Below are 12,296 nucleotides of genomic sequence, written 5' to 3' on the forward strand. Positions count from 1 at the left end.
TTAGGACAATCATAAAGATTTAAACCCTTTTGACAAACTTTTTGACAAAAAGCAAACATCCAGCTATTTAGGTGAACCAGAAATAGCACATGGCATCTTGGAATTTACAGATCGCATTTGCTGCTGTAGAACACGCAAGCATTTCCCCTGTGCAGCAGCATTAATTAGCTTGAACAGGGGTAAACAGCAATTTTTCCCCATTCCACGTATCCATACTCAACCAACAGTTTATTATAATAATGTGTGATATACACATTTGAAGATTCTGTTCACCAATACCTTGTGCTTTACCAAACATCCAGAATTGCTAGTTAAGCATTTAGAAATGTCATGTACGCAAGCCACTTGAAATTATGAAAGACAGGGCTTAAAATTTTTACAGTTGTTGATAGGCTTCAATTACCAAGAAGCTTCTGCAATAGCAGTATAAAACATTTTTGAACTTTCTACCAGAATCCTCTAAATAAAAGTCCTAGAAATTTCCACTTTCACATGCATTATGCCCTTCTTTAAAATTTGGTCAATTAATGTGTCATACACTGTGAACCCAGACTTAAAGAAGCCAGTCATTTTTAATTTCATAATTAATAATGCTAAGCAAGTGCTCTCCATCATATGTGAGGACCAGGTCCTTCATGTCCAATTAAATAGAATACTTAGCAACACATATTTTGTGTCTCTTGTATGTATTAATATTAGCGTGACGAAGAGAAACACTCGGTATCTTTAGATTTTCACATTGAAAATGCAATCATTACTACTTGGCTAAGAGGAGTGTTGTAATCAGCAGCGTGAAACACAGGAGAGAGATTTCTGTATGTTTTAGCTCAAGTACCGGAAGCCGCATTTGTTTTCTCCTTCCACTATAAAGTGACACAAAACCTGGTATACTCACAGTCCCGTCAGGTCTCCGCACCAGCTCAGCTCCTGCGGCCAGCTCCTGCACAGATCTGCCCCTCTCTGTCCGGTTTCACCCTTACAAATGTCCCCTTTTGCCTCCGAATGACACCACCCGCCTACGCCAGCTCCACCTTGATATTATATCACGTCTGAGCTCACCTTTTATAAATTGATGAAAGTACTTATTTTTCTGCGAAACAAAAAGAGAATACCTCAATATTACTAAACCTAAGCACTACACTACTACTCATTTATTCCTGCATATAGTCTTCTATACAGAGCTATAAACCATTATTTTAATAAATCCCTGAGGGGAAAATAGTGGATGAGAAATTTTTCTCTGAAAAGAAATGTTTATATACGTCACCAAATAATCATTCTGGAACAATAAAAGGTGAAAAATTTCTGTTAAGATTGGAATTGAAGAATTATTTGCCGTCAGGATATCTAACATACTTGGCACATAGTTAATACTATGAATTTCTAAGCCCAGGCAGCTAAGCATTAATGTAATTCTATGCATTTTACCTAGACACGTTTAGTTCTTTTACACGTATTTAAGGATTTTTTCTTTCTAAACCAGACACGTTTATAAGTACTCTCACGCAGATAAGATCTTTCTTCCTCCACCAAGAATAAAAGAGGATTCATTTTAGTACATTTACATGTTTTCCATGAAAAATAATTGCAAAAGGTAGTAGACTACCTTTTACTAAAATGAAACAGCAGACTTTTATTAAGTACACCCCATCACTTTCTTCACATCCTATGATACGCACAAAGCAGAAGTTTTACCATATGCAGTTTTAGAATTGCACAGCCTGGTCCTTATTCGTATTATAAAGAAATCACCAAGTTGGCTCAAGTTTTCAGAAAATGCCTCCAGTATTACCGGTGCAGATTCCCACCTTCAATTAAATACAAGCACAACTGCATCTATAATTGAATTTAGGTATGTATCTATATATAAAATCCAAATCAAACGGGTATGTTAAAAAGAAGTATCATTACAGATATAATTAGTTATGACTTCATTTAACTCCATCAGTAATATTAAAATCTGGGTCAGGGCAGAATGAAAACGAGTGTATGTCACTTGTTTAAAACTATTTCATGTGATGAGCCAAGATACGCCCCCGATCCACAAACAGCCTGCTGTTCTGCAAACACCTGGCTGACTCAAGCCACCACTCACACACACAAGCCAACCTAGAACAGTCCTCCTCTACACCCAGCTAAAAAAGAAAAAGGGGGATGAGAGGAAGAGGTTGATTTTAACTTAGATATATTCCTCAGCCCACCCCATCTGACAGCCCGGGATGGAGCAGAGGGATGCATGCATCCTGAAAAACAGTGCTGCAGGTTGGAAAGCTTTACTATGGCATGTCACTCTAACGCTTGTGGCAAGGTGGCATCACACATGCTAATTTAAGCATGAATGGTAGAATCTGGGGACATATTTTTACTGGGATCTGTAAATTAAATCTGTAAAAAAAAGTTAAAAAAAAGTCTGTACATGCTCTGCATATTTGAAACAACTTAAATGAATTTATTATAGAAAGGATGCACTGGACCAGTTTATACTGACAATACCAAAGCCATGGTTGGAGTGACTCTCCCTTTCTGCAAAAAAACAACCCTTGAAAATTGTGTTAAATACATACCAGCCAGGAGTCATTCCAGAAAATTAACAACAGGATACAGCCACGTAAACTCACATACTGCTGCTGCTTCTTTCACTTTCAGAATATTGAAAATGTGAATAATACTTCACCTAAGCAACACTTTTTACTCACTTTTGGGGATATCAGTCCTCCTAGTCTAATTTGCCTGAGAAGCAGCAAAAAAGGTATTTTGAAGTAGGAGAACAAAGTAATTGCCAAGAATCTGCAGGATGCTAAAGTACAGCTGATAGTGCAACACAAATATGGCATATAAGAGAACTGAACCCAAATCACCCCAAAGTCTCAAACGGACCAAAACAGAATCATGTTTTCTGTGGATTTAAACTCAAGAGAAACAATGTCCATGGGCAGAAAGTCAAAAGATAGTGGCTCTAAATCCCAGCTTTACCTGGTTTATCCTTTTCATGTTCTTGAGCTTGTCTGTTCTCCATTCTGTATCAGTCTCCCCACTTAAACTCAGATGATAATGCTTAGCCAATTTTGTCCTGAGCTTTGTTATCTACAGGTGAAGATTTCTTTAAAGTTACGAGCATTCTTATCTATGCTTTCTTTGAAAGTATTTAAAGAAAAAGTCAACAGTTTGCTTCCTTGAATATGCTATTGCCAAACATCCCAACAGATTTTGATCCTCTTTCCCAAATAGGAAACGTGCTCTGCTAATAGCAGACACACATAGTAGCTACTTTTATATGCATCATCTAATATTATTGAGATTAATCTTTACCAGCCTCTCAGAAGTCACTGAAATTATCTCAGACATTGCACGTGTCGTGAGCGTTTACATTTTATATATTAAAGCATGCACGTAGTAGCCTGCGCAGTAATGTACTCATGCCATTAAGCCAAGTCAGAATTCAGGTCATCTCATTATTGTGATGAGAGGAGGGAAGACACCCAAATCATCCACCTTTTTAAACATCTGCAAGAAAGGTCTGGCCCAATGGTGAGATGTCGTTTTAAGTAAGATGGCAAAGCAAGGACACACTTCAAAGGCCATGCGATAAAACAGAACAAAACATTAAAAGCTGTCCAACCCATTCACCTTAAGGACACAAAGACAAAATGTCTTCATCTGGGGCCTGATCAGATTTTCAGTGCTATTTGTCAGCACTAGTTGAGTTACTCACCTAAGTTCAGCTATGCAGACAGATATTATGGGACAGCTTAAACCCTTTAAATGTAACTGAAAAGTACAATTCTAAAATTTACATGCTATTTTTCCACCCTCAGGATTTCTATTTTATTTTTTTCCCCAACAGCTTTATTTTTTTAAGCATTAACATTAGGATTGTCTGCAGATTTCCCATGTATCTCCTACATACGTCCCATGTTACCTACACACGTAAATCCTCTACTAGCTTCTGCTTAATGCTTTCCTGATTCTACAGCCAAAGATGAATATTGGGCCTTTTTGCTCTTTTAATTAGAGCTCCTGTAGAACTGTTTTCCTGCTATGATTTCCTCCCCGAAATCCTTTTTCATCTTTGTTTTCCTTGCCACGATACCCCATTACATATCCTTGAACACAGATACCTAATTTTATACCCAAATGAATAAAACTTTGTCATATAAGCTGATCCTGTTGAAACAAGCAGTTGAGACTTCCCCATACAGCTGCTCAGTTGTTTATCACAATTCTTCGGCATCTGTGTGATGCACAACTGATTTCTATGTATATAAATATCTATAACTACATGCTGTATATTATATAAAGAGTGTATATATACACACATTACTTCATACTTTGGTGAAAATATTGAGGGCCAAGCATCCATCAATCCCTCTACGATCTGATTAGACACATGCCTATTGACTTTGTTATGACTACACTAGTTTAATCCACCTAGTATGTAATTGATTGATTCTGATTTCTTAAAGACTAGCTTTTAGTAAGTCATGTGTCATTAAGTCAAATACACCTTACATGAAGGAACCCCACTGTTTTATTGTTGACCAAAGCCTAACTACAGGCTGCTGGTAAAAGAGGCAGTCCTGTCCTTTTTTCAGCTTCTTGTGTGCATCCCTCTCCTTCAATGCAAAAAACTTTTTTTTTTCCTCAGTAGGATGAGCTTTCAGCTCATCGCATAGCTACACAGTTGCTGGAGTCAAGACAAGGAAGGGCCCAGAAAAGCAAAGCCAGGGACTACAAGGGGGGGGCGGGGGGGGCGCGCGGGGGCGGGGGGAACAAACCAGCACTCAGATTTTAAACTGATCTAAAATTGCACCACCATTTAAGTCAACTATGAAACCACAGCCTTGCTATTTAAAAATACAGGTAGCTACTTAATCAATATCAGTAATGCTGTTCCTACAATGAGGTTCTGCTACCCATAAACTTCAGTCCTGCTTCCAACAACACTAAAGAGGATTTTGTTTAACCACTGTTTTCAATTGTATTCATTTAACTGTTAAATTTATCCACTGCCAAAACTGGTTTGGAGATTCCACATTATTTTGCAAAACTCAAGAATTTTTAGATAATATGTACCTTTCTCAAGAAATATTATTAGCATCACAACAAGAGTTTCTATCAACCGATTAAAAAAAAAAGTAGCACTTTCTTCCTTCAACACTATAGCCTTACAGTATAGTACCACCTTTGTCCTGTAAAGAATGAATATAGAGTAAAATCAACAAGAGAGGGAGAAAGAATGTGTAGGACAGAAGATGAGACGCTCTTCATTTTCTGCAACACAAGACCCAGTGCTTTTATTTCCCCTAATTGGCAATCCCTGCCAGGAAACCTGAAAGCCTACAGTAAGGAGGAAGAAAACCAGATCTAACAACTCTTCAGGCCTACCTCTGATTTTTTACCAACACTCTTCCAGCTAATTCCAGTTTTATCCATGGGATTTTTACTACCACTTTTTACAATAAAGTATAACTGTGCTTTATGGCTATCAAAGTATCTTTACTGTTTAACTATTCTGACACAAATGCTAGCTATAACACATGCACTAAATAAATTCATGCACTAACCTTTACTCAACTCAGTATACCATAGTGCTCACGTAGCTTTGCAGACTTCAAACTGATTTTAAAAAATATCTTTCTGCTTGATAAAAACAGCCTTATGGACTTCATTCAGATAACCGTCATTGATACTGTAAGAGAAAGCAGTCAAATGTAACTAATTAGGACATAAAATATTACTGATGAACCAAAAGCAATGGTCATTTCTCAATTTTTTGAAGACTGAAATATCAATGCAATTCAAAACGGGGGTGTGGAAGAAAGAGTAGTACGTTCTGTCTGAGCATATAGCGTATTTACAAATCCACAGTTTCAACACAACACATCACAATAAGAATGGAAGGGGATGACTGCACTTGCAGCTTCTGTAGAACTCATACAGACTCAGGATAGGACTAGACAGAACGGTGGTAAAAAAGTCAGAGTTGAAGGAGCTTTCCTGATATTATACCTTCCTTGGTTAATGTTATTATACAAGCAGCTAAGATAATTTTTGGAGAGGACTACTGCAATTCCAGACCTTAGCCAATTTAAATTACATTGCCTACATTTTAATCAGAAACAAGCATTTACACCTTGTACTAGAAGTCAATTATCATCAGAAGGCATAACCTTTGGATTTTAACAATTATCCAGTGATTTTCTAGCTCAAGACTGTACAGAATGCATCAACATATGTATCACTAAAGATTCAAGTGGTATTTACAACAGACAACTAAAGCTATGAGCAAAATAATAACCTTTTATAAGAAATGTATAACACAGATGCACTGTAAACTAAATGAAAACTTACTAGAAGCATGCCACCGCTGTGGTTTTTCTCTGTTATGGAACCCAGACCTAAATAAACTGTTAAACACTTAGTGTAAAGGTATGCCAAACATTTCTCAGAACTTTCTTAAGGTCCCAACAAAGAATCAACCTTTTTTTGCAAAATGAGGCCTAGGTTAAATATTTTATTTGGCTCCTCAAGATGGACTGAGAAGTTGGGCACTAGCTCCAGATCAGTTCTTGGACTCACATCAAACACTACCCTGTCATTTATCCAGTCAGTCAAAACAATGTTTTCCATCTAAACCTTTAATGTTTATGTCCTGAAAAACTGCTAATTGAATCCAGTTCTTGAAATCCATTTTTTAATCTATACCATCTAATTTAGAGATAATGAGCAGAAAAGATAAGTATTATACAATGATTGCAGGATTAATCCTATAAATACTCAAGCCAAAACAGAAGACGGATAGTTTTATACAGCCAAAAAAAATTAAGATTAAATAGCATTTGTCAGTTCGAGGATAAACTTTTAAAAACACTGGATATACAGATTCTTTTAATTCCGAACAGTTTTAGAATTCAAGAGCCCTCAAACTGCTTTTCCAATCAAAAAGGGTAATCAAAACCACGCAGAACACTTAAAACTATTCCGACAACAAGACAGCTGAATTAATAAAATTCAATGTTTTTCTTAAACACATAAATCTTCCTTACAACAAATGACCTTATGTGAAATGAAACAACTCACAACTAGGTAAAGCATAAAATACCTCAAGCCCTTTTAACTCGAGAAATAGGCCAATGTTTCCTATAAACTTCCAAGTAACAGAACTCAACAACTGCAAGAGCTGCTAATCCTGGAATAGTCCCTAGAAAGACAATTTTGCGGGTGTCCTGTGCTCTGCATACACCCTTCCTAAAATGTAAGACGACAAAAAACCCTCAGAAACATTCCTTAAGATTGTACCTGCTGCTTTTGGAGACTCACTGCACAACTGGAAGTCAGCGTGCAAAACTACTGCTTATTTCTTGCTCACAATCACACTCCCCGTAACATATGGTCACAGACACGATTTCATTGTATGCTTAAACCTTAATAAAACCAAAATAAATAGGAAACAAAATAGAACACAGCATCCAAAGGAGAGAAAGGCAACTCCCTAAACAGTATTTTCTATGCTTTTACATTAGGCTACAGACCACTTTCAATGTTTCAAAGGTAAGCAAGTCTGAGCACTCATTGCTCAGGGAAAAAAAGTATTAAAGCACTGCATCAATAAAGCAATAACCTGAACAGAAAGCTACAAAACACTCTGTAAAAACAAGGCAGCAGTGTTCCACGCATCAGTCCCAGCTATGCTTATTTTAAGAGCTTTATTTCTAACTACAATATACAGACACTCACAAATCTCTATGAAGACTAGATTACAAATTTAGTCCAAGTATTTCCAAAGTAAAACATAAGCAGGTATTTTTTTAAAGTATGTTATTTTTATAGGGAAAGTAAAATTTAAGTATGAAAGCACCTCTCTTTATTAGGCATTAAACTGGAGATACTTCATATGCACCTAAAGTAAATGTATGAACTCTTCCAGTCACATTTGTTGTGCAAGCTGGTTAAATACACTATATGCAGAGAAGAGTATTTACACTGTTATCTATTATTTTCTAATCGCTTACCTTCACGCACCCACACTTCAGAGTACAAAATATCGTTTTATCTACTGGGGGACTTGCAATACTTTGAACTAGCTCTTTTTTTAAGAAAGCTCTAGCAGAATTTCCAAGATTGCTTTCTCTAAGCCTTTTTACCTGCGTTCATGTACGGAAAAGAACATGCTTTTAACAGTTAAAAACAACTTATTTTCCTTCCCAGCATGCAGGTGAACAGTTTTTATGATGGTTTAAAATATTAGAGGTCAAGTGGTCTTCTGAAAGAGGGCAGCGTGAGGCACTTCACCACACGAACTGTGTACATTCTTAGCTAAGGAAGTTGGCTTTAAACAAAACAAAACAAACAAAGAGATCAAAACAAAGAGTGTGACAGTTTCTTTCGAGTTTACACTGAGAAGACGAAGGAACAAAAAAAAATTAAAAAAAAAAAACAAAAAAAAAAACAAAAAAAAAGCGAGGGGGTGTTGAGAAAGAGGAGAGGCTGGCCGGTGCCTGAAGTTTACACCGGCCGGCTCCCCCGCGCCTGGAGACCCCCGGCGGGCTTGCGGGGGCCCGGGCGGGCGGCACCGCCGCCCCGCTGCCCGCAAAGACATGTTGTTCCGGAGGCGCGGACCCCGCGGCGGGGCAGGGAAGAGCTCACCGTCTCCCGCCCCCCGCTCTCCTCCCGAGGCCTGAGGGACGCCTCCGGCCCCAGGTTCAATCTCAAAGACACATGGAGGGAGCCCGCTCCCGCCCCTCCAGCTGGGCTCTCCTCGCCCCGCTCCCCAGGGAGGCCGGGCTTGGCGCCCCCCGAGCCCCCGCTGCTCCTCGCTTCCCCTGTCCCGTCCCTTCCCTCCCTGCCCCCTGCCCGGCCGGCCCCAGCGCCGGCGGCGGGCGGGCGGGCGGGCGGCGGCAGGCCCCGGCGGAGCCGGCCCGCTCAGCCTCACCTGTCAGTCGCAGCTTGACGGGCCCGTTCCGCCGGGCCCCTTGGTTGGACATGTCCCCGGCCGCTCCGCGGGCCCGGCGCTGCCTTGCCCGGGGCTCCCCCTGCCTCTGGGTCCGGGAAGGGAGACGGGGGGGAGGGGAGGCGCTAATGGAGTCGGGCTGGGCGCTCAGGGCAGCGGCGGCCGCCGGAGGAGGAGGAGAAGCCCGGATGTGCCCAGCGTCGCCATGAGCGGGGCCGGGACCGAGGAGGAGGAGGCGGAGGAGGAGATGCGGCCGCCTTCCCTGCTTCCCTTCCCTCCGCTTCCCCGCCCCCTCGCCCGCAGCCCGGGCGGCGAGCACAACAAAGCCGGGGACGGAGCCGCACGGCGGGCGGGCAGACGGCCGCCCCGTCTCGCCTCCCTTCCCCTCCCCCGGCCCGGCCCGGCCCGGCCTGGCCTGCCCCCGGGGGAGGGAAGGAGGCCTCCCCCAGCGCACCCCGCCGGGCAGGGGCAGCCCGCGGCGCCTCCTGCCGCCGTTTCCCGCCCCGCCTCGGGGGCTGCCGGCGCTGCCGAAGGGGGAATCGTGTCAGGTGGCGTCGGCGCTTGGGGTCGTCCCCGGGAACGCTGGGGGCGACTTGCTGTAGCGTGAGAGGAGGGACGCGGGAACGGGGAGGACGACGGTAGTGAAGTTGCCGGGGGGAGAGAGGAGAATCAAAGGTACAAATGGGGAAAGACCGTCGGGGTGAGGATTCGAAGCCAGGCTGAAGTGTGTGTAGTCACACTGGGGGTGCTTCTGGTCTGGGGCAGTAGTTCCATGGATGGGGTGCGACAGACTGGCTGTGGAAACTGTTAAACTTTGGAGCGATTCCCTGCTCTGTCAGCTGCCATTCTCAGAGTAATAAGAATTTTAAAAGAAATAAATAAAATGCCTTGCATCCAGACCGTGTGGCCCAGTTTAACTCCCATCCCAGAGGAAAGGTGACTCTTCCAGAGCTTTCCCAGCGCTGCAGCACGCTTCCCGGGAGGGGAGCTCCACGCTGCAGCGGGGTTGCGGGCAGCTTTCTGCGGGGCCAAAGGGGCCTCTGAAGGTTGGGGAAGGCTCCCAGAAAAGCTCTGTGAAGGTTGCCACAGTAAAGTTTGCCTTACAAGACCAAGTTAATAAACCACGCACCTATTCTTGCTAACAACCTCACTAATACTCAGTATGTTTTGCTCACAACTCATTTGGCCGCGTCATTGCACTGGCCTCTTCCTGTTGAGGCAACCTGTAAAGTATTATCATATGCGTAGTCATAGATTAGGACTCAGCCTACGGATCAGGGTCCAAACACGGGATGAAAAGATGACCTGTACTTCACAGAGATTATCATTTAGCTTCTACGCAGCCCAGGAGGTTTACTTTTGAAGTTACATACACAGAACTGAGCTTTAGAGTGGTCCCATCTTGAGAGAGCTCAGGGCTTGGGCCTCATTAAATCGAATCGGGGTGAGAAACGGATTTTTTTCCCACTGAAGGCCTTGGGAGTGGAATGTGGTTCTCAAAGCTTTCCTCCCTTAAAATGAGAGCCCTCCCCACAGCGGGTATGTGCAGACTCACATCTCCTTCCTCCCGAAGTGTGTCTTAAGCACCAGATGCTTCCAGGCGGACATTTTCAATGCTTCCTGCTGTGGTGGCACCGCTGTCCCGATGGCGCTTCACCTGGGAGCGGAGGAGTCCCGGGATCCCTTCCTCACACGGGACTGCGTCTGTTGCCCGTTTAACACCAAGCTGGCAAGGGTGAGAAACCAACCTTTCTTTACCGGGCAGCCGGAGCACAAGAGAAAACGCTGATTCATTGCCTACCCACTACTTCAAGCAAAGTAGATTTGACTTGTTTGTAAACTTCATTTACTGTGAAACACAGACACAAGATATCTGCTGATTTTGTGGCGTATATGCTGCACTGAAACAGTTTGAAAGTTACTTTATAATAGTTACATAAATTCACACACACTGCAAAGACATTCCAGGTGTCCTGATTCCTGCATTAAAAAAAAAAAAGAAGAAAAATCAGCCTTCATCATTGAAGGTCATACTATTGAAGTTTCAGTCTGCTGCAAATTCACATAGCCAGGTCATTCTCCTTTTCTAAAACCAACTACATAAAGCAAATGGCTGATGGTTTGCAAATATTGCAACATTACCTGGCTGCTGCTGAACTGAACAGAAAAACAAAATATAAAGCCACTTTTCACATACTTAACAAATTTCTAGGTTACTCCAGATTTTTTGCTAATGTGACGATTATTTGTTTCTGGGGTCTTGCAGAAAGAACCACTCTGAACCCAGCATTCAATAATTCTGATATAATTTGACAAAAGTATTTAATGTTATGACTCTTGCTACATGATCTTTTTCTGATGGATAACTAGTGTGTCAGACATTAATTGCAATGCCAATATTAAAAAAAAAAAACCCAAAAACTTTTAGGATTAAATATAGCATTTCATTGCTCAGTAGGTATACGAACATTTTAATGCTTTTTTTAAAGGTCAAGAAGTATAATTAGTTTCATGCTGCTTTTCAGAAAGCAACTTGCAGAACTATAAATTTTTGTAAGATTTTTGGACAGGCTGCTCACCTTTCAGTGAAAGAAAATATATTGCAAGCGTTAGAGCATTAATTGACAGTTTGTGCATTTGAGTCACTATATAAAATGCACTGGCTGCAAGATGGCGGCTACTGCCGTGCATTTTTTTTTAAATATGTGCCATATTTGATTTTATTTCCTTATTTTTAAATACACCTACAGGACTTGAGCTTTTTTACTAATACATCCAAAATGTATCAGTGACACATAAGAAAGTCCTACACAGTAGGTATGTATTTAAGAGGGTGAGGGAAGAGGGGCTTTAGCTCTCATTAGCATCTGCAGGCATGCTACATGTCCCATTTAGGTCAGGACTGTGTTGTCTCCTGACTAACGCCTGTAGAAATAACCTAGATCAGGTTGCACTTGGATAGACAAACGCACCAGATGCAAACTGCTTGCTTCTTCCCTTCTGGCTTTGTATAAGCATTACAGTGACTGCACTTTGGATGTTCTACAGATGTTTCTGTCCCATCGCATCTCCCAATTCTGTAGGGAAATCAGGATTTTTATTCATTGCTCCCCTTCACTGCATAGAATTGCCAAGCAGAATTTCAGAGGAGCAGCTCACTGAGGGATCTGTGCAGGATCTGCAGCGAGCAGAGGTCAGGAAGCCTTGCAAAGTGCCAAGAACTGCAGGGAATGTAGGAGACCAAAGATACTGACAGTACCTGATGATTGAAAGTGCTACTTTTCCAACGATAGAATTCCACATGAACGTTATGATCCAGAGTTTCTTGTGCCAGTGCTATCATCCC

General features: G+C 41.8%; 1 protein-coding gene across 1 annotated transcript in view; it reads right to left on the reverse strand.

Moving 5' to 3' along the window:
- SMURF2 (SMAD specific E3 ubiquitin protein ligase 2) overlaps positions 1 to 9,083 on the reverse strand; it is a 63,864-nt gene extending 54,781 nt beyond the window's left edge. Inside the window, exon 1 of the mRNA XM_082008231.1 lies at positions 8,933 to 9,083. Within this exon, the coding sequence (XP_081864357.1) occupies positions 8,933 to 8,984 (52 nt within the window). The 5' untranslated portion in view covers positions 8,985 to 9,083. The remainder of the gene's footprint in view (positions 1 to 8,932) is intronic.
- Positions 9,084 to 12,296: the final 3,213 nt, after the last annotated feature.

This window comes from Phaethon aethereus (assembly GCF_964289735.1).
Source record: "Phaethon aethereus genome assembly, chromosome: 18".
Lineage (NCBI taxonomy): Eukaryota > Metazoa > Chordata > Aves > Phaethontiformes > Phaethontidae > Phaethon > Phaethon aethereus.